At 43.2% G+C, this 27,665-nt stretch overlaps 2 protein-coding genes and 1 pseudogene across 2 annotated transcripts; 2 read left to right on the forward strand and 1 right to left on the reverse strand.

The window, feature by feature from the left end:
- Nucleotides 1-3,558: 3,558 nt before the first annotated feature.
- On the forward strand, nt 3,559-4,185 carry LOC136480477 (uncharacterized). The gene has a single exon (XM_066478005.1). It carries the CDS (start codon nt 3,559-3,561, stop codon nt 4,183-4,185), a length of 627 nt encoding a protein of 208 aa, XP_066334102.1.
- Nucleotides 4,186-9,135: 4,950 nt separating this feature from the next.
- On the reverse strand, nt 9,136-11,004 carry LOC136482512 (indole-2-monooxygenase-like; annotated as a pseudogene).
- Nucleotides 11,005-24,366: 13,362 nt separating this feature from the next.
- On the forward strand, nt 24,367-24,993 carry LOC136480478 (uncharacterized). Its single transcript, XM_066478006.1, has one exon. The coding sequence runs from the start codon at nt 24,367-24,369 to the stop codon at nt 24,991-24,993; it is 627 nt and encodes a 208-aa protein (XP_066334103.1).
- Nucleotides 24,994-27,665: the final 2,672 nt, after the last annotated feature.

The following is a 27,665-nucleotide window of genomic DNA, read 5'->3' on the forward strand; positions in this document are numbered from 1 at the left end:
ATCATTCATTTTATTTAGTGTTTTCTATGCACAACCTAAAATCGGAAATTTTGGGGTGTGACACACTATAGGTACAAAAAAAACATACTAACATTTATAATACAAAATAAGTACAATTAAATTAATTATGAAATACATTTTCATAGTAAACCTAGAAAAACATAAATCCTAATTCTTTCATTATAAACTTGGTTAAAATTAAACTAGTTTAATATGTACAAATGACAAATCTCAGCTCATAGTTGCGTTTTTTTATGGATCGAGGCAATATAGAGTAAGTAGACACCTCCTACTGGCCAAATTTCTAGTTGATGCACAATCAGAGACACTAAACCGTGGGGTGTGTCTAGCAGTCAGACAAAACTAATGCAGCTATGATTCCCTAGTGAGAAAATTTTGGACATGTCACTTCGTAGTGAGAAAATTTGGACATGACACTTCCGAGTGAGAAGATTTGGGCCTGCACATGTCGTCGGAATATCTCATGTACTAGTAAGTTAAATATATATGTTAGGTATGTATGGTGCATCTAACGTGCAATATATCACATACATTTTTTCTAAAACATATTGTGTTAGGGTACAATCATAAAAATATATATGTAACCCCTCTCACATAATAAGCACTACTGTACGTATTATGACATGCATGATATCTGTGTAATTGTCACGTTACACCTTTCTCTCTCTCAACTTTATGGCTACATACAATTTTCCAAGTTTTATGCACCTACTATAATTCATTCAGGTTAAAAGGAAAACACAATACGAAAGAATACCACATGATGCCGCGTACAAATTAAATGCCAGGTTAGTTTGTGTTGTCAGGCCGGTTAAAAGTTTAAGTCCGGTTATTATTTATTTGCTTGTCTTGCAAAAATGTGTAAGGTCTAATAGGATTAAAAAGGTGAAGTCACTTTAGTTATTTTGTCACGTAAAAGCGTGTGACCTCTACTTCGGTTCAAAGGTCACATCTAGTTTGTCACGTGGTTAGGGTAGTCATGTTATTAGTTAGTAGCATAGATTAGCCAGGTTAAGCACGTCAGTTAGTAGGTGAGATTAAATCTACACGTTAGTTAGTATGCTAGATTACATGTACACGTTAAGTTAGTAAGTTATATCTAAAAGAAAATATTCACTACTACAAAATTGCTTTAGAGGCGGTCAGATTTGGCGACTCCACCATAGAGTCAGTTATGATTAAGTGTAGGATACTACTCTCTTCAGTTTAGTTTATAAACTGGAATTTGATATGACACTGTCTCAAAAATTACACTTGACCATTCAGTTATTTTGTATTATATCTTTTATGATTTTAAGTTTATGATCATTGGATTCTCCATTTGATTACAAATCTAACATATCAAATTTGTATTGCAAAATTTGAAAATTATAGAACAAATTGTTGGTCATAGATTGTGAGGTTTGAATCTGTCACACCCAATTTTAAGGATAAAATTGAATGCACAAAACTCGTGTGTGCCTAGGAGTCAATCACACACACAAGCTGACAAATTACATATAGTATCATCACGGTGTCTCATACATCAGAGTTATAATAAAACTTAGTCTTATACATCACAGCGGAATAATAAAAAGATAATAAAACTCTCGTGGCCGTCATCACAGGGAAGGTCAACTGGTTGACCACAAGCCTAATAATCCTCCGGGAAATCCTCATACCCGTTGCCATCTGTTACCCATCCGGGATTTTTATCCAAGTAAAGAAAATAAACAAGTGTAAGTACATTCCGTACTTAGCAAGCTAACATGGGGTTATGAAGCTAAAAAAGAATAGACTCTGGTTTACTGCAGTTAGCATTTTTAATAGGTCAAACTTTTATTCTCAAGTATAATCAAGTTATGCTTAAGCTCCCATTTAATTCCCATAAGAACATATATCAAGGTCAGGTTTACCATATTTCATCATAGAACAACTTAAATGATCATCATCAAGTATCCGGTTATTCTGTGAGTTTTCTGGGCCGCTCGTAACCGTGAGCACGGCTGTTATAACAGTTTGTTACCCTCTGCAGAGGTGGTGCACATTCACCGCGAGTCGTGATCCCCATATGCTCGGGTTAATTACTCCCATGTCACTACCAAGGTGAGCGGACAGGGTACACTATGAAGCCATTTCATAGGTTTCCCTAACAAGTTAGGGCCGCTTGGTTTCCTTGGCAGGCAGATGTAGGAACCCCCCTTTCCTATGGCACAAATCCATCGCAGCTATACTCATAGGAACAGAGGCAGCCCTATACCCAAAGTGGCAAGCCCCATTTGCGCCAAAAAGGTAACCTCTAACTAGTTAGGAAAGATCCTATTACTGAGCTAAAGTCAGAGCCATATGACTCTCCCGGTTGCACTGTCAGTCCCAGCTTTTGCCGACAGATAAGTCCTTATGGAGGGCCGGGAGCAACATGAACAAAGGTCATTTGCACTTTCGCCCTATGGAACAGTTGTTATAAATCATGTTACTCACTTTGTTCCATAGTATCATTCATCAGCATGTATATCAAGTTCAGTTAGAGCACTAGCAATCTACCCATATGCATTTAACCCATAGGAGACAAGGAACAGGATAACAATCACTAGGATGTCCTTACGGGTATCAAAATTAGACACATGCAAATGAGTAATTGATTAAAGTGAAATAGGACATCAAGGAAAGCCCATGTTATACTTGCCTTGGTTCACAAACTCGTGCTGGTCCTGCTGGTCGTCGAAGAGTTCTTGGTCTCCAACGTTTTCCTCACCGTCTGAACGCGACCAACATGGCAACATACAACATTCCAAAAGCATTCATGCAAAGCAAACATTCCTATCATTAGAATAGTACACCAACGGTATTGAAATCAAGATAAAATGTTTGTAAAACTATCTACGTTTCGCTACGATCACGTCAACGCGAAGTTCACGAAAAACGGAGCTAAAATGCGAAAGTTATGATTAAAACGGGTTTTCCTATAGCCCTATATTTAATTAAATCTAATCATGAAATTAAAAAGTTCCAAACTTGACTAACAGTAGCTCCAACATGTAGCTTATGAAATTACGAAGCTAACGCGATTTGAATGGACCAATTCGGAGCTAAAACGACAATTTTATAAGCGAAACAGTTCGAATGGCATTTCTGTAAATACTGAAAGCGTACTTTTGACTTAAGCCGTGGAGTTCACGCTTTCTAATCGAGATTGCGCATTCGGAGAAATACGTTTTGGACTGCGGGTTAGGACTTAGAAAAGTCCAGGGGCTCTTATGCAAAATCACCCGCGAAGGGGTATCTGTCACTGGTGGCCGTTGATCTCGCGATGGACGGTTCGGATTAGACGTGGGGGGGGGGGGAGAGAGAAGGTTTGGCGGTCGGAACAGTGGCTCCGGCGAGGCTCAGCCATGGCCGGCGGCAAAGAACACGCCGGCGAGCTCGGTTAGGGGGCTAGGGTTCGCCAAACGGGAAACCGAGTGAACCGGGAGACGCGGGGGGAGAAGGGGGTCGCGGCCATGCCGTTTCGGCGGCCGGAAACGGGGGCTAGCGCGGTGGCCGCCATGGCCGGCGACCATGGCCTGCGGAGCTCGCGGCCAAAGCTCGGGAAGCCAACAAAAACGAGAAAACGAGATACCGGGAGGTAGAGGGGAGGACGGCGAAGCTCACCAAGGGGGAAAAGGAGTCGGAGGCGGCTCGGAGGAGGCTGTCCGCGCGGAGGGGCGGTCGTTGGAGCTCGGAGACGGCTCGGGGCGATGGCTGCGGCCTTCTTCGGTGCTCGGCAAACGCGAAAATGAGAGCGGGGGGCAGCAGGGAGGGGCGGAGACGGCTCGGGGCCGATTTAAAGCGGCCTGGGCGCGATGGGGGGCACGCTCCCACGACGCGGAGTGGGGCGGCGGTTGCGGCCTCGCGACTGGACCGGCGCGGAGTGAGCGGGAGGTTGGGGGCGGCGCCGACAGGTGGGGCCAGGCGTCAGCGGCAGGGCGCGGGCGGTTGCCTAGTGCGGGCGCAGGAGCGGCTGCTGGGCTGGGCGCGGCTGCTGGGCCGGCGACGCCGAGGCGCGTGGCTGGGCTGCGGTGCCGGGCTGGGCACGGCTACTTGGCCGAGCAGCTGGCGGGCCGAGCGGGGAAAAAGGGAGAGGAGAGTGAGCGGGCCGCGCGGGAAAAAGGCCATGCAGGCCGAAACCGAGGAAGGGGGAGATGATCATTTTCACTTTTTATTTTCCAAACAATTTTTCCCAAAAGCATTTTCAAATTATTTTTGAACTCATTTGAACACTAATTTAAGAACAATCATCACATGAATAAATAGTGCAGCAGCATGTATGCATCCAAAAGTTTCAAATCTTATAATTGATTTTAATTCGCAAAAAATTATTAATTTCCTTTAATTGAATGCACACTTAATAACATAATAAGTCAATTTTACTTATTTAAAAGAATGAAAAATTTGGGTGCTACAGAATCTTGATATGCATATGTGTTTTTATAACCTAGAATAGAGGGAGTATCGTTTTGTAATAACTTATACCAATCTTGTATTAAATATTTTGCCCCCTAAACGGTTTTAAATGAAAAAAGTTTTAGCATAGATCAGGTTTTAAGTCAGGTTATTATTATTCCATTAGCTTGTCATACGAAATTAAATTAAACTCGTATAATGTCTAATAGGATTAAAAAGGCGGTCACTTTATTTATTTTGTCACGTAAAAGCGTGTGATATCTACTTGTGTCACGTGGTTAAGTTAGTCACGTTATTAGTTAGTAGAATAGATGAGGTTAAACACGTTAATTAGTAGGTGAGATTAAATCTACAGGTTAGTTAATTAGTAGGATAGATTACACGTACACGTTAAATTAGTAAGTTAGATCTGTCTCAGCTTCCGATCCATAGCGTGACTGGCATACCATGTCGAATTAACAATTATTTGCATGGCGGGTTTAGTTATTTTTATAAGCACGTGTAATAGACAGGCAGCACATCTATCAGTGATGGCAAATAAGCGACTTAAGATGCTGACGCAGCGGCTTAGCTTAAGCAGTGAATTAACTTGTCTCAGCTTCCATTGTATAAAAAAAATGTTAGGAGATAGACTCTCTGGTTAATAGAGGCAGACACTTTTAGGGCCAGGTTCCATCACCAAAAATAGTGAGGCAAGTCTCACGCAAACGGGCGTATGTGTTAATCAATTTCACAGCAGCGAGCGTTCTAAGGTGACTGCCTCTATTAACCGACTGTTAACATAGATGGGTATCCTAAGACGTCTGCATCTGTTAATCGATTAACAGAGGCGTATGTCTTAAGATAACAATCTCCAAAAATGACTATTAACAGAGGTTGTACATTCTAAGGGACTGCCTCTATAAATCAGTTAACAGATACGAGCATTTTAAGAGCCTGCCGCTAGAAATACTTGTCTCAAAAATTAATAACTTTTATATAAAATCATATAAAGACAAAATTTATACTAAAATTGTAGAGCTCAATGTTATCTTCAATTTTATATTTAGACTTTTTTATTTGAAACTATTTAGAGTTCCAAAAGATCGTTTTATGCTCCCAAATTTCGAATTTAAAATTTTGCTTTTTTAAATAATGTAGGATGTTGACATGGTCTACACAAAAGTTGTAGTTCACAACGCTATCTACAACTTTGTAGCTATAATGACGAATCAATTGAACACCTCTTCTTTGATTGATTATATGCTAAATTTCTCTAGACAATGGTTCAATTTGTACTAGGTTTGGAACCCCAAAAGATATCATGATATTTTTTACAGATGGTACAAACAAGGGGAATTTCAAATCAATCCTTGTTACTGATAGGACGTGCAGCCATTTGCTTGACAATATGGCTTACAGGAATGGAGTTATTTTTTAAAGTGTGGACCAAAAACTTTTTTTGTAGGTTATACTCAGTGGAACGTACTAGCTATGCCAATAAGCACAAATTACAGCGGAGTGCAGCCAATAAAGAACATATTCACCAAGTTTGTCAAGTGCTATAGGTGGTGGCAATATTTTTTTTGTTTTATTTGGACGGCCTCGCAATATTTCATTTTCCTTTCTATTTTCTTTTAAGTTTTATATAGATTTTCTTATTTTAATTTTGTTTCTCCTATTTTATTTTACTCTAAATATTTTTTAGTTTCATGTTCTACACTTTTTCTATATATTATGAGATGCATATGATATTCACACAAAGTATATATGATGTTCTATGATGTATTTTTTATTTACATTATATTTCAAAGGTATTCAGGGAAACGGTTATCAAATAGGACTCTTGGAAGGAAGAAGAGGACATAAACAACATGTGGGAGAAGATGGCAATCAACATTCGAAAGGTGACCTCAAAGGTGTGTGGAGTAACCAAAGGAAGTGGAGGCGAGGCTAAAGATACTTGGTGGTGGAACGAGGAAGTCCAAAGGGCTATTAAGGAGAAGAAAGAATTCTATAGACGCTTGTACCATGATAGGAGTATGGACAACATAGAGAAGTACAAGGTTGCAAAGAAGATTACAAAGCGAGCTGTAAGTGTGCAAAAGGTAGAGCGTACGAGGATCTTGACCAACATTTGAGTACGAAGGAAGGAGAGAATGACATTTATAGGATGGCTAGGGTTCATGAGAGAAAGACAAGGGACTTCAACCAAGTTAAGTGCATTAAGTATGAAAGGGAGCATCTCTTGGTGAAGGAGGATGAGATCCGACATCGATGGCAAGAGTATTTTGATAAATTATTCAATGGTGAGAATACGGACACAACATTTCAGTTGGATGACTCTTTTGATGACACCAATAGGCGCTTTGTGCGGAGAATCTAAGAATCTTAAGGACATGTACAACAATATTGTGACTAGTGTTCGAACAAGTAATGGAGACACGGATGACTTCCCGATTAGGATAGGACTACATCAAGGGTCAACTTTGAGCCCTTATCTGTTTGCCTTAGTGATGGATAAGATCACAAGGGACATACAAGGGGACATCCCTCGGTGTATGCTTTTCGCGGACGATGTAGTGGTAGTTGATGAAAGTCGGACAGGAGTAAATCAGAAACTGGAGTTACGGCGGGAGACTTTGGAGTCCAAAGATTTTAAACTCAGTAGAACTAAAACTCAGTAGAACTACTCGGGAGGAGGAAGATATTAGTTTGGAAGGTCAAGTAGTGCCTAGGAATGATACCTTTCGATATTTAGGATCAATGCTACAGAGAGACGGGGATATTGATGAAGATGTTAGCCATAGAATCAAAGCGGGGTGGATGAAGTGGTGTCAAGCATCTAGTGTGCTATGTGACAAAAGGCTGCCACAGAAGTTAAAAGGCAAATTTTATAGGACGACGATTAGACCTGCTATGTTGTATGGTGTAGAATGTTGGCCTATGAAAAGACGATATGTTCAACAGATAAGTGTCGCGGAAATGCATATGTTGCGTTGGATTTGCGGTCATACAAGGAGGGATCGAGTTCGGAATGATGATATACATGATAGATTAGGGGTAGCACCAATTGAAGAGAAGCTTGTCTAACACTGGTTGAGATGGTTTGTACATGTCCAACGAGACCTCCAGAGGCACCGGTGCGTAGTGGAATCCTAAGCCAGGATAGTAACATGAAGAGAGGCAGAGGAAGACCGAAGTTGACTTAGGTAGAGGCAATAAAAGGAGACTTGAAATGATGGAATATACCCAAAGACTTAGCCTTTGATAGGAGTGCTTGGAAAACAGTTATTCATGTGCCTGAACCTTGATTGTTTTTGCTGGGTTTTAACTCTTGCCAACCCCAACTTGTTTGGGACTTAAAAGCTTTATTGTTGTTGTTGCTGTTGTATTATATCCACGCCACTCATCGTGTCCAAGAGCTTGGACTATATATAGCACCATCTCATCCATATGCGTGGCATGCATTTATGATTTTTCGTTGTGCCGCTAATTTTTTACTAGGTCGGACAACTGCATGTTTGTGCGTACGTGGGAGGTGGATGTGTGGCATAGGTCTATGTTGAAGCATTTTTTTATTATATGTTATTTATTTAGTATTTCATTTTCCTTTTATATTATATCTTTTTGTACATTTTATTTTCATTGATTTTTTATTTTTTCCTACTTGCTTCTGTTTCTTCTTTGATACTTGTGTGAGTTATATGACATGCCAAAATTTCTGACTTTTCTTAACTATAGAAATTATTTATGCATTTGTGAAAGTGTCCTTTGCATTTGTCTAGTTACATCACATATCAAAATAATTGTCTTTGATACATGTGATATTTACATAATATACATGTGAAGTTCTTTGATATATCTTGGGATGCCAACGTAGTATAAATAGGACGTTCTATAATTATTTTTGAGTATTCACACAGTACTTATGATAGTTAAAAAATATATTTTAGGTTCATCAAATAGTATTCTTGTGAAGTTTTTTTCTATTTTCCCTCCATTGTTATTTCTTCTTCTTCACTTTGCTATAATTAAGAAGTTTAATTTCTTAGCTTCCATGAGATATATGTGATGTTCAAGTGGCATACATGTGATGTTCTTTCATGTATTTTAGGATGTCCACGTAGTATAAATAGGATGTTTCATGATTATCTTTAAGTATTTACATATTACTCATGAGATGTTGTACGGTATATTTTATGTTGTCAAATAGTTCCGCTGTGATGTTCTTTTTTAATTTTCTCTACTATATGGCTTTTTTTATTTTTTTCTTGGTTTTCCTTATGCTTTGTATTATTTTTTATTGATGTTTTCTATTTATGTTATTTATGTATCTTTGATTATTCACATAGTATCTGTCAGGTACTCTACGCGTATATTTTAGGTGTTCGAGTAGTATTCATGTGATGTCTTACGTGCCTTTTTCCTTTGTCTTACTTATGTTTTCCCTTATGTTTTATTCTATCTTTTATTTATTTTGTCTTTCTATTTAAGTTTGGACAAAAGCATTTCTTGTATTGTGTGAAGAATTTTTTGCTGTCATATTCATCCCTCTTATTGTTCTAGTCCTTTGTTAGTAAATTTCCGGTCACAAATATGAAAACCGTTTGTTGCATGGTGTAAGGATGCAATGCATGCTTTTTTTATTTAGTATTAGTGATTTAACAAGTACAAAACCCAAAAGTATTATGATACAATTATGATAGGTAGTGCACAATCTATTGCATACATAAAAGGACTCTAGACTTGCTAATGCATTAATTTTGTGGAACTATAGGGACAAGGAGGAGTTTCTCCTTACGACACACTGTCACCCCAAATGATTCAGTCATATCGATACCTTTCTTTGCTAATTCCACAGGTAGCCCCCAATTGAAGTGGTAGATAAGGTTTGCAAGCATCACTTCAATAGTGGAAGTTGCAAAGTGGGTTCCTGGACACATCCTTCGCCCTGCCCCAAATGGTAAGTATTGGAAATAGTTTCCCTTATTGTCCATAGCTGTGGCGCTACCGCCTTCGATGAACCGCTCAGGCATGAACTTGTCCGCTTTCTCCCAATAGCTAGGATCCCTTGCAAGAGCCCAGCTATTAACAATGGCACGTGTTCCCGAAGGTATCGTGTACCCTTCTATATGTTGCAATCGGCCATGGATAGGTGGGGCACAAGGAGCGGTGCCGGCATATGGAGTCGGAGTGTCTCTTTGATGACTGCCTTTAGGTAGCCTAAACTATTAAGGTCGTCTTCCGTAACTATCTCTTTTCCCTTGGCTATAGTGCTTCTCACCTCGTCTTGTAGCTTGTTCAGGAGGCAGGGGTTTTGCATGAGCTGAGCCATCGCACATTCCAGCACTATGAATGCTGTATCTGTGCCAGCTTCAAACATGACCTACATGCATATGGAAACATATATATAAGAATAAGTATATATTTTTATATACATGTAGGCGGTAGTTGTGGGTGAGGTGACGTCATCATATACCACCAGTTGTGCCTTAATATGATCTCTAGTGAGGTTGTACTCTTCTTGAAGGGAGAGCAAGACATCGATGAAGTCACTCTCCTCCCCGTCACGTTCTGGTGCTGGCTTGCTTGCATGGTCATCGATGAGTGTATTGAGCAAGTTGTCCCACATCTTGTTCACCTTTTGTGCCTTCGCACACACAATCCTCTTGATGATGTCCAGCTTCACCAGCATCGGGAAGTAGTCCTCTAGGTTGAAACCCCTATGAGCGACGAGTTCGCCTCAACGAGCTCCCGGAAAAGTTTATTCCGGCCTTCCTCCCTGAAGAACTTGCCACAAACTGCGTGGCAAACGATATCGTTGGCAAAGGAGATGAGCAGTTCGCTTAGGTCAATAGCAGTGCCTGCGGTGGCCGCCTCGCGGATCTTAGCCACCACCAACCTCACCTGTTGTGAATATTTTTCAGGCAATCAACTTCATCTATTGAACAATATATATATATATATCAGTGATTGTTCAAATTGACGCATGGTTATTACCTCATGCTCGCGTGCATGGCGGTAGGACCGGACCTTCTTGTTGGTGAGGAGGTGTGTGGTGACGATCTTCTTGACCTGGCGCCAGTGCTCGCCGTAGGGCGAGAAGACGACATCCGTGGAGCCGTAGAAGAGGATGTCGGTGACGGGGGAGTAGGCCCTGGACGCGAAGATGTGGTCTTGCGTGCGCAGCACGGCCTGGGCGGCGCTCGGCGAGGAGACGATGAGCGTGGGGACGGCACCGAGGTGGAGGAGCATGAGCCCATCGCGGCCATGCTTGGCGGAGAGGTCACGGAGGGAGATGTGAGGTAGGGTTCGGACAAGGTGCAGGTGGCCAATGATCGGGAGCCTGCTTGGAGGCGAAGGCAGCCTGCTCAGCAGCTGTTCTCTGGCACTTGCGGTGGCCGTCGTTCCAAAGCGGCGGCACACGGGGAGAACGAGAAGAGGACAGACGAGCAGGACAGAGGGCACTAGGGCCACCTGTGGTGGAGACTTCGCCTGCAGCAGCTCCTCGTGGTGGCCATGAGCGTGAGCCATCACTGCAGCGACAGCGTAGTGGGCGCAGAGCTTCCCTTGGCTGCAGCGTAGTTCAGTTTACTGATGATACTGAATTGAATGATGATAGCTGGGCTTGTTTACCCAGGGGGGCTTGTTTTATAGAGAGATCGCCAGATACCTGGTGATTGCACCAAGAATTAAGCATCTTTCTTGTCCATAGTTTATTCAGAAAAAGCTGCAGACAGACGTAGAGGGCCACGACTAGGGATGAAAATGGTACGGATATTTTCCGACCGTATTCGAAACCGAATCCGTTTAGAGGGGTTGAGATCTATCCGTATCCGAGTCCGGATATTCAACATCCGATACCGTATCCGTATCCGAATACTCAAATCGCATATTTATGATGTCGATATCCAATCGTATCATATCCGACATAGTTGACACTATCCGTATTCGAATCCGAATCCGGACAGAAATATGAAAACAAATGTAATATCGGTGATATCCGTCCGTATCCGATCCGTTTTCATCCCTAGCCACGACCATGAAATACTATTTTTATTACAAATATAAACATCACAGTGACTCTTAACTTCTTTGGACGATGAGTCTACGACCTTGTGAGCGAGAGCCCCCCCACCCCTCACCACCGGCCGGCGCCCGCTTCGGCGCCACCAGCCACCAGCCCAAGCCCAAAACCAAACCCCCCGACCCCGCCTGATACCTCTCCAGCAGTGACCCAGCTGGGCGCCACCTTGCCCGCTCAGGGTTGCCCGTTCGGGTTGGCTGGATCTGGTCATGCTGAGGTCGGGTCTGCGGCCGCGGTCGCCGTCTCGGAGGACGAGCTCGCGGGAGAGGAGGCTGCACTGGAGCAGCTCGACTGGGACTAAGATGACGAGGATGGGGCCTTCAGTCAAATCGGTGCCACTGCAGCTACGATTGAAGTCACGGAGCCGGTGTTCCCAGGCCTGCAGGCCAACCAGAAGGGGAAGGCCATCGATGGCGGGGCATCGGGTTCCTGGCCAGGCATGGGGAGCGTCTTTACCATAGTTCTCAATACCGGCCGAAAATCTCCGAAAACCGGTAAATATCGGTCCTACGGGTCCCCTGCGTTATTGGCCGGTATTGAATGATATTGTAAATTTTGATTACAGTGTGGCCAATCTTTAACCGGTATTGGACCGGTATTAGCGAAATTTCGGCCAAAAATCAGCCTACCGGTCTTACCCGCCCCTTTGATATTTTTGCTTACACCGAAATCCAAAACTATGGTCTTTACTCCGCTGGATTCGAGCGAAATGAAGTGACTTACTTCAGCTGAGGTAGGTGGCGCATGCCCTGGCGCTACCGCTAAAGTGGGAAAGAGAAATGACGGAGATCCGGTGTGTCCAGAGGTGCAGCCGGAGGGTGGTGTCTCGTCCGCGGACGCTGATGGAGACGCGTCGGCCGCCGCGGCCTTTACTATGGCTGCTGCTACTGGCGCACCAGCAGGCGCGTCCGCCGGCTATTGATGGGGACGGGTAGAGCGCGGCGACATCTACTGCGGCAGCTATTGAGGGCACGCCACCGGGCTTCCAGGGCTCGCAACTGTCCGGCGGGCATCAGGTTAACCACTTCCGTCCCCACTCTCAAGCACCGGCCTCTGCGTTGTATCGCCCCGAGGCGCCGAACGCTCCCATTCAGGTCTCGGCGGTCAGGATAACTTATTGCGACGCCGCCCGTATTCCTCCTCGCCGGGCGTCTGCTCGACCTTATGCGCAACCAAAATGGCAAGCAGGGACTTTGAGATTCCACAGGAGTGGGCGCTCCTTCCCGTCTTCGTCCTCGGCGTTCAATGGCACGATGCTTATCCGGGGCAGGCCGGGGCCACCGGCGGGCTATAAAAACACGTTCGCTGGAAGGTGCTTCAGGTGTCTTGGTAGCGACCACAAGGTAGCGAACTGCCGTGACCCACTCCGTTGCTTAGCTTGCTGGCGTTTCGGCCATCTTCCCGCAACTGTCCGGAGAAGAAAGAAGCGGCTAAACGTCCTAATATCCAATCCAGACTCCGTTTACCTAAGCCTAGCATCCACTCTAGGATTTCCTTCACTGAGGAACAACCTCCTTCCATCCACAGCCGTCTCGTCTTCCCGCCAATCAACGAAGCCGGTGCTGCTGAGGGGGGGGGGGGGGGGGGGGGGGGGGGGGGGGGGGGGGTCAGGCCGCGTAGATTGGTGGGGAGGGAGACATGGCCTACTTTCCTGGGATGGCGGAAAACCTCCCGGAGGAGGGTGCTGCTGTGGTGATCTCGTCTTCCCGCCAATCAACGAAGCCGGTGCTGTCGAGGTGCAGGACATTGCCACCTTGTAGTACAGAAACAGGCGCAGCTTCTGCGCCGGTTACTGCACCGGCGGCTCTTCGGGGTTGTCCCTGTCCTCGCTCTTCTGGACGGAGTACACGAGGTTGCCCCCGCCGTCCAGGAAGCTCTCCACGTGGTGGAGCGTCGCGAGGTGCAGGTTGGACGCCTCGTCGGCCGTGGCGAGCCAGCCGTGCGCGGACCCGACCAGCGCGCGGCTGCGCAGCGGTGAGTCCGGCAGGCGGACCTTGAACGTCGCAGCGGTGAGATTTTTTCCATTTTTAGTTCTTTGGATTAAATTGTTCAAAATGAGGTTGCAAACGATCTGTTATCTCACTGTCAGTGCCTCAGTGGCATTGTGTTCCATATCTCAAATAAAAAGAACTAATATTTAAAAAGTGTTTATAACTTGATGGATCCACAAATAAAAAGTACTAATATTTAAAACAAAGCTTTCACAGAATCCACGGGGATATGTTAGTTGCTGGTTTGGAAGAGGATAACAACAATCAATATTACGGCAATAAATCGGATACTGTGTGTTTGAACCAACCAATACAGCACAATGAGCTTGATGTAGTGGTTGGATACTCCTCTGCTGAAGATGGACCGTGTAAACCGTAAGTACTTGGCACTATTATGTAATAATAGTATTTTACCTTGATGCCTCTACTGAATTGATTTGTTTAATGCATTTTTTTGTTATTGATTTATCTTTTTGTAAACCATGTGAAGATAAATGGAACTGTACACTTTTAGAATTACATCTCTTTTGGATGATGGTTAGTCAATATAGATTTGTTGCATGAAAGTGTCTTGGAATCTAAGCATATTTATAAATGTCTATTCTTATTTGGTTATATCCCTTGAAATCTAAGCATATTTACCTTGAGTTCACACAATCATTTACTGAAGTGAACAATTTATTGATTTCTTTAGCATTAGATGTTATTTTTTGTTTCATATATGGTCTGTTTTACAAAATGTAGGATAGCTAGGTGGGAGACGACAAGTCCATTAGCACACAATGAAAGGATTATGGGTGCTGTAGAAGAAGCAATGAGGAAGTCTAACGATGGCACAAAAGAACATATGTTCCTGCCCAAAGTTGGTGCTGTCATGTTGACGTGGATAACAAAATGCTTGTGTGTCTTGCTGACGTGGTGCATGCGCTAGGGAGTTTTAATTGCATGTGACAGTGCATTGTTGAGGTGGTCAACTTGCATGTTGAGATATATTGCTAGTGAGGTTTAGGATTATTAGATATGTATAATACATAATATAATATAGGTATAAATATAGATAGAGTAGATATATATATATATACATACCAACTCTAAAGGATTACCTTTTGACCGTCTAGCGGTGGGAGAGAGAAATGATGATGGTCACGCGGTGATGAGTAGGGCCTATAACACTGCATTCCGCCAATGGATGAGACTGTTAAGCAGGGATCAACATAGTAAGGATACTAGCCAAGCACCTTGGCCATGCATATAGTTAGAGAGAAAGGTTGCGCCATTTTTGGGTCGACCCATCTTCCTCTTAAGATCGCAGAGTAAGTATCAAGGTGGCAATCTAACTCAGTTGTGCCTCAGCTAAATGAGTAGCCAGGTCACCCCCTGGGAGCTCCTTGTAATATGGTGTTGTTTGACTCAGGGCCACAACCATGAGGACTTGGCCAGAAGGAAATGGCACTTGGCCCTATATCTACTCTCCATTTTATAGCTTGAGATCACTAAAGTCCAACATTCTACCCTTTGATCGAATGACTAATCATGATAAGTCCATATATAGGATAGTAGTACACTGAGATAATGTGTTACAACGTCAAAATAATACGACACCAACACGATTAACTATGGTACACCAATCTACCTTGATAGGATGAAACATAAACATAATGGAATTTGGTTGTCTTTTGGCCATCATTCGAATTTGGTTGTCTTATGGCCCTCATTCGTAGGATCACAGGCTTTCAACTAAACTTGTAACGAATAAAAAATTTGTCATTTTTGAAACTTTTTTAAGTCTTTGCTAAGCCCAAATCTTCCTTCTTTACCTAGTTAATCCGATAAGCCCAAGACTTTGACATGAATTTGGCAAACACATCGCCATGTTTGTATGCCTTGGTTGTAACATTTTTTGAAAACCTTAATTGTCCATCTTCTCTTAGATACCCTTGATTTAATCTCTAGTTGATTTTTCTTGCAAGTGTTTCATCCACCTTCAACTTCCAAGAATGCTTGACCTCGCCTTGTCATGTTTGTAGCCAACCTTGAATTCCATGATATCCCATTTTTTGATATCCTTCGTGAAACCTGTCTCAACCATGAAGATAGCAGAGTCAGATGCCCGAACGCGACTCAAGTGGATCACCTCGAAGATCATCAACGAGGACCATCTACACTAGAAGACGAAGATGATAGAACCACAGGATCATTTGGGCATAGATCTAGTGGATGATTTCTATTGTAATCGGGATAAAGGTCCTAGATCCAAAACTAGAATGCGAAATGGAGAGAGTACTGGAGAGAGGGAGAGGAGTATTGAGGTTGCTCACCGCCGGGCTTGGCGGAGGAGCTTGCCATGGCAACGGTGTCGGTGCAGTCGAGTCAGTGGAGCGCAGTGAGGTGCGGCGGAGGCTGAGCTTGACGAGGAGAAGAGAGATGGTGTCCGGTGGTGAAATCCAGTAGAGACGTGGAGTGGGTGGCGGCGCTTCTCGCCGCTTCAGCACTCCCTAGATCGGTAGGGTTTGTAGGTGCACGGTGAACCTTGGCTTGCGTGCCCCCGCGGCCCCCACCTTCTTAATATAGCACTGCGTGATGGGGGCCCACCAACCATGTAGGGTTGGGCGCCCCCGATCAGGACGCTGGATCAAGGCCCAACTCGGTCGTTGGACCGAGTTGGAGGAGATCAACCTAACAGAAGACACCAGCCTCCTCCCGTCCCACTCTTCCTCATGTTCATTCTCACATACATAGACCAGAGAAACAACGGAGAAGAGGAGAAAGGAAGAAGAGAGACAGAACAGGAGGAAGAAGAGAGAGAAGGGGGTCTAGATGTGCTGGAGGACGTTGACATGTCACTGGTGAGCTTCCTCACGCCGAACATCGCTGGAGTTGGAAGAAGAGAGCCCCCAAGCTTCATAATCTTCCCTAAGCACCCCATGGCCCATGGAGGATCACAAGTAAATCTCATTCCCCAAGACTTCCTTGACCGAGTTGCTGCGACTGGAGGTTCCCCGCCCACGATATGGTGAGCTTGATATAGTTAGAAGTAGTGGTTATTAGAGCCTCCTTTGTTGGTTCTGGTGTTGTACTTCGCTAGAAAATTTTAATTAAGCTATTCAGCTCTTTCTAGTCATCCAAAGATCATTTCACTAACCCAAAAATTGTTTCCAAATTAATGTATATATACTTCAAGAAAGCCCACATGTACACGTTCTAGGTGAGCTGCTGAGATCACAACTAAGCTAACCAGAAGCATACCCTGCACGTTGTTGTGAGACTGTCCTAAAAATAAAATCGTTGCATGTATAAGTTAGACCTACATGTTTTTGCATCAATTCTTATCAAAATTGGGCATGGTATAATGAAAGAATTTAATAAAAGACTAAAAGAATTAGATTGGATTATAAGAATTGAATAAAGGACTAAAATAAAATTGTTGCATGTATAACAATATATGCATGTGTTGTATATTATATATTAAAAATAGTAAATGCACTTAGTGCAGGTGATGTGGATGTCTTGCATTATTAGGTTGAAAGTTATTTGGTTGACGTGGCATTAGTGGGAGATGACGTAGACATTTAGTGAGAAATGATATGTGTGATATGTTGAGATAAAACTTTGGATTTTGAAAAGCTTAAGGCTTGTCTGTTCTTGCGACTTTTCACGTTGATGGTAAGGCCATTTTTTTTTTTTTGCCAAAACCTTGTATCTGACAGACAAAATAGAAGCAGCTGCACGTATTTGTGGACGCCTCACAGTGTAATTGAATTCACTGTACCCCGAGCTAATTTAGAACGGCACATTGGTTGACGGTTGAATCCTGGTAGTAGTATTACACCTATATACTAGTATAAGAGAAGGACGCCTGAAATTTGAAATTCTTGTGTCGTTTGTTGGATGGCACCCGTCAGCGATCAGGTTGAAGCGCAGGAGCCATCCGGAGCGTTTGGGGCCAGATTAGGTGACGGATGAATTTTGAGCGTGACGCCGGCTGACCGCCCCTGGCCAAGGAACAGATACGACCGCTGCAGCGTGAATTCGTAGACCGCTACGGCACGTCAAGTTAGCCTTGTTTAATTGGGTGAAATTTAAGAATTTGGCTACGGTAGCACTTTCATTTTTATTTGGCAATTAGTATTCAATCATGGAATAATAAGGCCCAAAACGTTCGTCTCGCGATTTCCAACCTAACTGTGCAATTAGTTTTTTTTCATCTATATTTAATGCTCCATGCACGTATCACAAGATTCGATGTGATGACTACTGTAGTATTTTTTGGAAAAACTTTTTGAAACTAAACAACGAGGCCTTACACTGGGAATTCGCAGAGCGGATGCCGGCCACACGCCAGCTACGGTAGTTGCACGTCGATCAGTAGGGGCTAACCGCCTAACCTACCGCTGGGACCAGGACATCCATCCCCTCTGTATATGCCGGCGAGCTATGCATGCATGAGAGTGATGAGAATAGTTCGCGCTGGTCAAACGGACGGTCAGCGACTCATGCTCCAACCCTAGCAACAACCATGCATACATATCCAATAGTATTAGCATCCTCAGCCCACACGGCAACATCTTAGCTTAGATTGCGATATGGCTAGCTAGCTGGTCGATCTGCGCGGCACGCTGGCAGCCGGCAGCAGGTTTATCAGCTAATCTGATCTACCAAACAAACACTATAGTTCGTGAACTGATCGGAGATCAGTTGGTTGAGATCTTGTGGTGGAATCTGTTCACCCAGGTTTAAGTCTTCGACTTGGCACGAGTGCTCATATTTTCCTGAATTTATTCCAAGATTTATTGGCTCTATCCTTTCAGTGGTAGACGACGTCCCCGTCGACAGCGAGGCGCTTGTGGTTACTTCGTGAATCTCAAGATTTGTCAGCTCAGTCCTTTGGAGGTGCTCGTAGGGGGTTTGCGTATGTATGTTCATAGAGGTGAGTGTGCGTGCGTGTTGTGGACGTCTATATTGTACTGTTTAATTTATAAAAACACTATAGTTCATTATCATGACAAATTTAAGATTAGATTAATTTCTCTGGAGATCAGATTGTACGTATATGCTACTGAAGCAGACAGCAGTATAGGTACCCAGGAGTATTGTTTTTTTATGAATAGCAGCATGCCTCAAATCTTATCGGGCACGTGCACCGATAAGATTTAAAGCACACACGTGTCGCCGATACTGGGGAAGAAGGAGGCGGGGGCAGGGGCAGCGGCCGGGCCAGTGGATGAGGCGGTGGTGTTTGCAGTTAGGGTTTCACTTTGCGACTATTTGTGGCCGACGACCTTAGAAGAGGGGCCTGAGGGCGGTGGCTAACTCGACAGTGGTGGCGGGTTGAGGGGTGGTGAGCAAGACGACGGCCCCACCGAGCAGGCGGAGGGAGATAACCAATTGGGCGGTGCCGGGGCCGGGGGATAGGAGTCACCGGTGAACTCCTCCATTGGGATTAGGGAAGGGCGGTTCATCAGATGGGGGTGGGCGCCGGCGCCTAGGCGGTGGTCGAGGAGTGGGGGCGGGGATGGCCGGGGAAGAAGAACAGTGGGAGCAGGGGAAGAAGAGGAACAGTGGGAACAAGGTGTGCGCCGCTAAATCTCCTGGGGCACGCGTGTTAGGGATGAGAGTCGGCAGCATGCATGTATTGTTGTTTCATCGTAGATTGCCTAGCTAGAAGTTAGTGCTTTTTTTGGTGCAAATTATACAGTAGAACACAGTCACTCGCAATAGACGCACACTCACCGCTATGAATGCACGCACGCAAACCCTAGCCCTATGAGCATCTTTGAAGGCTGGGCCAATAAAACCTCGAGATTGATGATGTCACGACAGGTGCTTCGCTATCGACGGGAACATCGCCTACCACTGAATGCACAATGCCGTTAAATCCTAAAAAATTCGCTCCCATATGGAGTTAGAACTTAGGACCTAAGATGCTAACGAGGCTCTTGTAAGCATTATGCTACATACCCTTTCGCAATTGACTCACCTTATTAATTCAACTACCTACCTGTCTTCAAAGATTTGTCTGTAATTGTGCACTAATTTCATCGAGAGAAGCAGCTAGCTAGCTAGCGTATACCATCAACGGAAGGGAAACCAATTTCCCAGCATGGGAAAGTGTTCGTACATGCAGATGCCAGACAACATTGGTGGTGTAGCCTGTGGCGCACTGCACCGAATTTTTTTTAATCCTGGAGCCATGAGGGACTCCATCCCCCCAAGAGAGGTATGCATACTGTCAAGGAAGCTGACATGCTTGCAGTCAAGATGGACCTTCTCATGAAGCGGATAGAGAATTATGAGAATGTGAGCGCTCAAGAGACTGCAAGCCATGGATGCTTGCATGATTGACTTGCGAAGTTTGTAGAGAAGCTGGACATTCGGGAGATTCTTGCTCCGAGACCCATGAAGATGTAAACTTTGTCAACAACGATGACAATGGTTACAGTCCTCAACAAAATCAAGGATGGAATTAACAATCCAACAACCAAGGATGTAATAGTTACCATAACTACCCCTCTCTCAAAGATCTTGTTTTTGGCCAAGGTTAAACAACTGATAATATTAATAAAGGCTTTACACTAACGACAAGACGTTGGACAACATAAATGCTAAATTGGATGATTTCTCTCTGCTATAAAGAATCAATTTAGCTTATTTAATAAGATGCTAGAAACCAATTATATCACAACTTGTCGCTGCTATTCCATCTTTTGAGAAAGGAAGAATTCCTAGGAAGCCTGAAGAGCCCATGGATACTGCCAACCTGGTCACAACAAGGTATGGTTGTACTCTGAACTCTTGGGGATTCCCCATCAAGAAGGGTAATCCGGGAAGCCCGGTCATCACCTGCTCCATTGGACCCCAGACGTTCAACAATGTCATATGCGACCTTGGATCAAGCGTAAACATCATGCTAAAGGTAACATATGACAACCTGCTTTTTGCACCTTTGTCCTATACTTCTGTCTACTTGCAGCTAGCCGACCAAACGGTCCGCTACGCAGAAGGAGTTAGCACGTATATTCATGATTCTTGACATGGGGGACGACAACAAGGACACACCTCTGATCCTTGGACGTCCATTCCTTAATACCGCCAACACTTGCATCTATGTTGGATCGGGACAACTCCAACTCCACTTTGCTGGAAAGAAGGAAATATTCGCATTCTCTACTAACAAATCTTTTTCTACAGACAAAAAGTAGGTAAAGAAGAATCACCCAAGGCGGAAGACAACGGAGAGAAACCTCAACCAACAGGGGAAATGGAGAAGCATGTTAAGAAGCAATAAAAGTCCAAGAAGACAAGGCATAAGAAGGAAGATCCTTTCGTCCGTCTTCTCATTTCCTAAACCTGAAAAGACTTCTGTTATGGAACAAGGAGAACTCGCACTCGAGGAGGAGAAGCCTTGAGCCTTGCCAAAGGTAAATTGGTATTTATCTCATATTTTTTCAACATAATGCATTAGTTTTTAAATGCTCCTCATGTTTAATTTTCTAAGTAATTGCATTTGCTTAGCTTTATAAGAAGTTAATCAATGAAAAAATAAATAGTAGTAATGCAACAACATGCCTGTTGCCTCTACCTAAATTTACTCCATGAAAGTTTGTTTATCCCTCTCTAGCTAACTTCCAAGTCAAAAAGAGAGACATGGGCTACAAAAGAAGAAAAAGAGAGAGAAGAGCAAGGCAAGCTCTCATGCTCAAAGAGAGAGAGAGAGAGAGAGAGAGAGAGAGAGAGAGAGAGAGAGAGAGAGAGAGAGAGAGAGAGAGGAGAGAGAGAGAGAGGAGAGAGAGAGAGAGAGAGAGTTAAATATATATGTTAGGTATGTATGGTGCATCTAACGTGCAATATATCACATACATTTTTTCTAAAACATATTGTGTTAGGGTACAATCATAAAAATATATATGTAACCCCTCTCACATAATAAGCACTACTGTACGTATTATGACATGCATGATATCTGTGTAATTGTCACGTTACACCTTTCTCTCTCTCAACTTTATGGCTACATACAATTTTCCAAGTTTTATGCACCTACTATAATTCATTCAGGTTAAAAGGAAAACACAATACGAAAGAATACCACATGATGCCGCGTACAAATTAAATGCCAGGTTAGTTTGTGTTGTCAGGCCGGTTAAAAGTTTAAGTCCGGTTATTATTTATTTGCTTGTCTTGCAAAAATGTGTAAGGTCTAATAGGATTAAAAAGGTGAAGTCACTTTAGTTATTTTGTCACGTAAAAGCGTGTGACCTCTACTTCGGTTCAAAGGTCACATCTAGTTTGTCACGTGGTTAGGGTAGTCATGTTATTAGTTAGTAGCATAGATTAGCCAGGTTAAGCACGTCAGTTAGTAGGTGAGATTAAATCTACACGTTAGTTAGTATGCTAGATTACATGTACACGTTAAGTTAGTAAGTTATATCTAAAAGAAAATATTCACTACTACAAAATTGCTTTAGAGGCGGTCAGATTTGGCGACTCCACCATAGAGTCAGTTATGATTAAGTGTAGGATACTACTCTCTTCAGTTTAGTTTATAAACTGGAATTTGATATGACACTGTCTCAAAAATTACACTTGACCATTCAGTTATTTTGTATTATATCTTTTATGATTTTAAGTTTATGATCATTGGATTCTCCATTTGATTACAAATCTAACATATCAAATTTGTATTGCAAAATTTGAAAATTATAGAACAAATTGTTGGTCATAGATTGTGAGGTTTGAATCTGTCACACCCAATTTTAAGGATAAAATTGAATGCACAAAACTCGTGTGTGCCTAGGAGTCAATCACACACACAAGCTGACAAATTACATATAGTATCATCACGGTGTCTCATACATCAGAGTTATAATAAAACTTAGTCTTATACATCACAGCGGAATAATAAAAAGATAATAAAACTCTCGTGGCCGTCATCACAGGGAAGGTCAACTGGTTGACCACAAGCCTAATAATCCTCCGGGAAATCCTCATACCCGTTGCCATCTGTTACCCATCCGGGATTTTTATCCAAGTAAAGAAAATAAACAAGTGTAAGTACATTCCGTACTTAGCAAGCTAACATGGGGTTATGAAGCTAAAAAAGAATAGACTCTGGTTTACTGCAGTTAGCATTTTTAATAGGTCAAACTTTTATTCTCAAGTATAATCAAGTTATGCTTAAGCTCCCATTTAATTCCCATAAGAACATATATCAAGGTCAGGTTTACCATATTTCATCATAGAACAACTTAAATGATCATCATCAAGTATCCGGTTATTCTGTGAGTTTTCTGGGCCGCTCGTAACCGTGAGCACGGCTGTTATAACAGTTTGTTACCCTCTGCAGAGGTGGTGCACATTCACCGCGAGTCGTGATCCCCATATGCTCGGGTTAATTACTCCCATGTCACTACCAAGGTGAGCGGACAGGGTACACTATGAAGCCATTTCATAGGTTTCCCTAACAAGTTAGGGCCGCTTGGTTTCCTTGGCAGGCAGATGTAGGAACCCCCCTTTCCTATGGCACAAATCCATCGCAGCTATACTCATAGGAACAGAGGCAGCCCTATACCCAAAGTGGCAAGCCCCATTTGCGCCAAAAAGGTAACCTCTAACTAGTTAGGAAAGATCCTATTACTGAGCTAAAGTCAGAGCCATATGACTCTCCCGGTTGCACTGTCAGTCCCAGCTTTTGCCGACAGATAAGTCCTTATGGAGGGCCGGGAGCAACATGAACAAAGGTCATTTGCACTTTCGCCCTATGGAACAGTTGTTATAAATCATGTTACTCACTTTGTTCCATAGTATCATTCATCAGCATGTATATCAAGTTCAGTTAGAGCACTAGCAATCTACCCATATGCATTTAACCCATAGGAGACAAGGAACAGGATAACAATCACTAGGATGTCCTTACGGGTATCAAAATTAGACACATGCAAATGAGTAATTGATTAAAGTGAAATAGGACATCAAGGAAAGCCCATGTTATACTTGCCTTGGTTCACAAACTCGTGCTGGTCCTGCTGGTCGTCGAAGAGTTCTTGGTCTCCAACGTTTTCCTCACCGTCTGAACGCGACCAACATGGCAACATACAACATTCCAAAAGCATTCATGCAAAGCAAACATTCCTATCATTAGAATAGTACACCAACGGTATTGAAATCAAGATAAAATGTTTGTAAAACTATCTACGTTTCGCTACGATCACGTCAACGCGAAGTTCACGAAAAACGGAGCTAAAATGCGAAAGTTATGATTAAAACGGGTTTTCCTATAGCCCTATATTTAATTAAATCTAATCATGAAATTAAAAAGTTCCAAACTTGACTAACAGTAGCTCCAACATGTAGCTTATGAAATTACGAAGCTAACGCGATTTGAATGGACCAATTCGGAGCTAAAACGACAATTTTATAAGCGAAACAGTTCGAATGGCATTTCTGTAAATACTGAAAGCGTACTTTTGACTTAAGCCGTGGAGTTCACGCTTTCTAATCGAGATTGCGCATTCGGAGAAATACGTTTTGGACTGCGGGTTAGGACTTAGAAAAGTCCAGGGGCTCTTATGCAAAATCACCCGCGAAGGGGTATCTGTCACTGGTGGCCGTTGATCTCGCGATGGACGGTTCGGATTAGACGTGGGGGGGGGGGGAGAGAGAAGGTTTGGCGGTCGGAACAGTGGCTCCGGCGAGGCTCAGCCATGGCCGGCGGCAAAGAACACGCCGGCGAGCTCGGTTAGGGGGCTAGGGTTCGCCAAACGGGAAACCGAGTGAACCGGGAGACGCGGGGGGAGAAGGGGGTCGCGGCCATGCCGTTTCGGCGGCCGGAAACGGGGGCTAGCGCGGTGGCCGCCATGGCCGGCGACCATGGCCTGCGGAGCTCGCGGCCAAAGCTCGGGAAGCCAACAAAAACGAGAAAACGAGATACCGGGAGGTAGAGGGGAGGACGGCGAAGCTCACCAAGGGGGAAAAGGAGTCGGAGGCGGCTCGGAGGAGGCTGTCCGCGCGGAGGGGCGGTCGTTGGAGCTCGGAGACGGCTCGGGGCGATGGCTGCGGCCTTCTTCGGTGCTCGGCAAACGCGAAAATGAGAGCGGGGGGCAGCAGGGAGGGGCGGAGACGGCTCGGGGCCGATTTAAAGCGGCCTGGGCGCGATGGGGGGCACGCTCCCACGACGCGGAGTGGGGCGGCGGTTGCGGCCTCGCGACTGGACCGGCGCGGAGTGAGCGGGAGGTTGGGGGCGGCGCCGACAGGTGGGGCCAGGCGTCAGCGGCAGGGCGCGGGCGGTTGCCTAGTGCGGGCGCAGGAGCGGCTGCTGGGCTGGGCGCGGCTGCTGGGCCGGCGACGCCGAGGCGCGTGGCTGGGCTGCGGTGCCGGGCTGGGCACGGCTACTTGGCCGAGCAGCTGGCGGGCCGAGCGGGGAAAAAGGGAGAGGAGAGTGAGCGGGCCGCGCGGGAAAAAGGCCATGCAGGCCGAAACCGAGGAAGGGGGAGATGATCATTTTCACTTTTTATTTTCCAAACAATTTTTCCCAAAAGCATTTTCAAATTATTTTTGAACTCATTTGAACACTAATTTAAGAACAATCATCACATGAATAAATAGTGCAGCAGCATGTATGCATCCAAAAGTTTCAAATCTTATAATTGATTTTAATTCGCAAAAAATTATTAATTTCCTTTAATTGAATGCACACTTAATAACATAATAAGTCAATTTTACTTATTTAAAAGAATGAAAAATTTGGGTGCTACAGAATCTTGATATGCATATGTGTTTTTATAACCTAGAATAGAGGGAGTATCGTTTTGTAATAACTTATACCAATCTTGTATTAAATATTTTGCCCCCTAAACGGTTTTAAATGAAAAAAGTTTTAGCATAGATCAGGTTTTAAGTCAGGTTATTATTATTCCATTAGCTTGTCATACGAAATTAAATTAAACTCGTATAATGTCTAATAGGATTAAAAAGGCGGTCACTTTATTTATTTTGTCACGTAAAAGCGTGTGATATCTACTTGTGTCACGTGGTTAAGTTAGTCACGTTATTAGTTAGTAGAATAGATGAGGTTAAACACGTTAATTAGTAGGTGAGATTAAATCTACAGGTTAGTTAATTAGTAGGATAGATTACACGTACACGTTAAATTAGTAAGTTAGATCTGTCTCAGCTTCCGATCCATAGCGTGACTGGCATACCATGTCGAATTAACAATTATTTGCATGGCGGGTTTAGTTATTTTTATAAGCACGTGTAATAGACAGGCAGCACATCTATCAGTGATGGCAAATAAGCGACTTAAGATGCTGACGCAGCGGCTTAGCTTAAGCAGTGAATTAACTTGTCTCAGCTTCCATTGTATAAAAAAAATGTTAGGAGATAGACTCTCTGGTTAATAGAGGCAGACACTTTTAGGGCCAGGTTCCATCACCAAAAATAGTGAGGCAAGTCTCACGCAAACGGGCGTATGTGTTAATCAATTTCACAGCAGCGAGCGTTCTAAGGTGACTGCCTCTATTAACCGACTGTTAACATAGATGGGTATCCTAAGACGTCTGCATCTGTTAATCGATTAACAGAGGCGTATGTCTTAAGATAACAATCTCCAAAAATGACTATTAACAGAGGTTGTACATTCTAAGGGACTGCCTCTATAAATCAGTTAACAGATACGAGCATTTTAAGAGCCTGCCGCTAGAAATACTTGTCTCAAAAATTAATAACTTTTATATAAAATCATATAAAGACAAAATTTATACTAAAATTGTAGAGCTCAATGTTATCTTCAATTTTATATTTAGACTTTTTTATTTGAAACTATTTAGAGTTCCAAAAGATCGTTTTATGCTCCCAAATTTCGAATTTAAAATTTTGCTTTTTTAAATAATGTAGGATGTTGACATGGTCTACACAAAAGTTGTAGTTCACAACGCTATCTACAACTTTGTAGCTATAATGACGAATCAATTGAACACCTCTTCTTTGATTGATTATATGCTAAATTTCTCTAGACAATGGTTCAATTTGTACTAGGTTTGGAACCCCAAAAGATATCATGATATTTTTTACAGATGGTACAAACAAGGGGAATTTCAAATCAATCCTTGTTACTGATAGGACGTGCAGCCATTTGCTTGACAATATGGCTTACAGGAATGGAGTTATTTTTTAAAGTGTGGACCAAAAACTTTTTTTGTAGGTTATACTCAGTGGAACGTACTAGCTATGCCAATAAGCACAAATTACAGCGGAGTGCAGCCAATAAAGAACATATTCACCAAGTTTGTCAAGTGCTATAGGTGGTGGCAATATTTTTTTTGTTTTATTTGGACGGCCTCGCAATATTTCATTTTCCTTTCTATTTTCTTTTAAGTTTTATATAGATTTTCTTATTTTAATTTTGTTTCTCCTATTTTATTTTACTCTAAATATTTTTTAGTTTCATGTTCTACACTTTTTCTATATATTATGAGATGCATATGATATTCACACAAAGTATATATGATGTTCTATGATGTATTTTTTATTTACATTATATTTCAAAGGTATTCAGGGAAACGGTTATCAAATAGGACTCTTGGAAGGAAGAAGAGGACATAAACAACATGTGGGAGAAGATGGCAATCAACATTCGAAAGGTGACCTCAAAGGTGTGTGGAGTAACCAAAGGAAGTGGAGGCGAGGCTAAAGATACTTGGTGGTGGAACGAGGAAGTCCAAAGGGCTATTAAGGAGAAGAAAGAATTCTATAGACGCTTGTACCATGATAGGAGTATGGACAACATAGAGAAGTACAAGGTTGCAAAGAAGATTACAAAGCGAGCTGTAAGTGTGCAAAAGGTAGAGCGTACGAGGATCTTGACCAACATTTGAGTACGAAGGAAGGAGAGAATGACATTTATAGGATGGCTAGGGTTCATGAGAGAAAGACAAGGGACTTCAACCAAGTTAAGTGCATTAAGTATGAAAGGGAGCATCTCTTGGTGAAGGAGGATGAGATCCGACATCGATGGCAAGAGTATTTTGATAAATTATTCAATGGTGAGAATACGGACACAACATTTCAGTTGGATGACTCTTTTGATGACACCAATAGGCGCTTTGTGCGGAGAATCTAAGAATCTTAAGGACATGTACAACAATATTGTGACTAGTGTTCGAACAAGT

This window comes from Miscanthus floridulus, chromosome 9 (assembly GCF_019320115.1).
Source record: "Miscanthus floridulus cultivar M001 chromosome 9, ASM1932011v1, whole genome shotgun sequence".
Lineage (NCBI taxonomy): Eukaryota > Viridiplantae > Streptophyta > Magnoliopsida > Poales > Poaceae > Miscanthus > Miscanthus floridulus.

Excerpts from the sequence above, each read along its gene's own strand:
- LOC136480478 (XM_066478006.1), top strand. The coding sequence starts at position 24,367 with ATGGCCTGCGGAGCTCGCGGCCAAAGCTCGGGAAGCCAACAAAAACGA.
- LOC136480477 (XM_066478005.1), top strand. The coding sequence starts at position 3,559 with ATGGCCTGCGGAGCTCGCGGCCAAAGCTCGGGAAGCCAACAAAAACGA.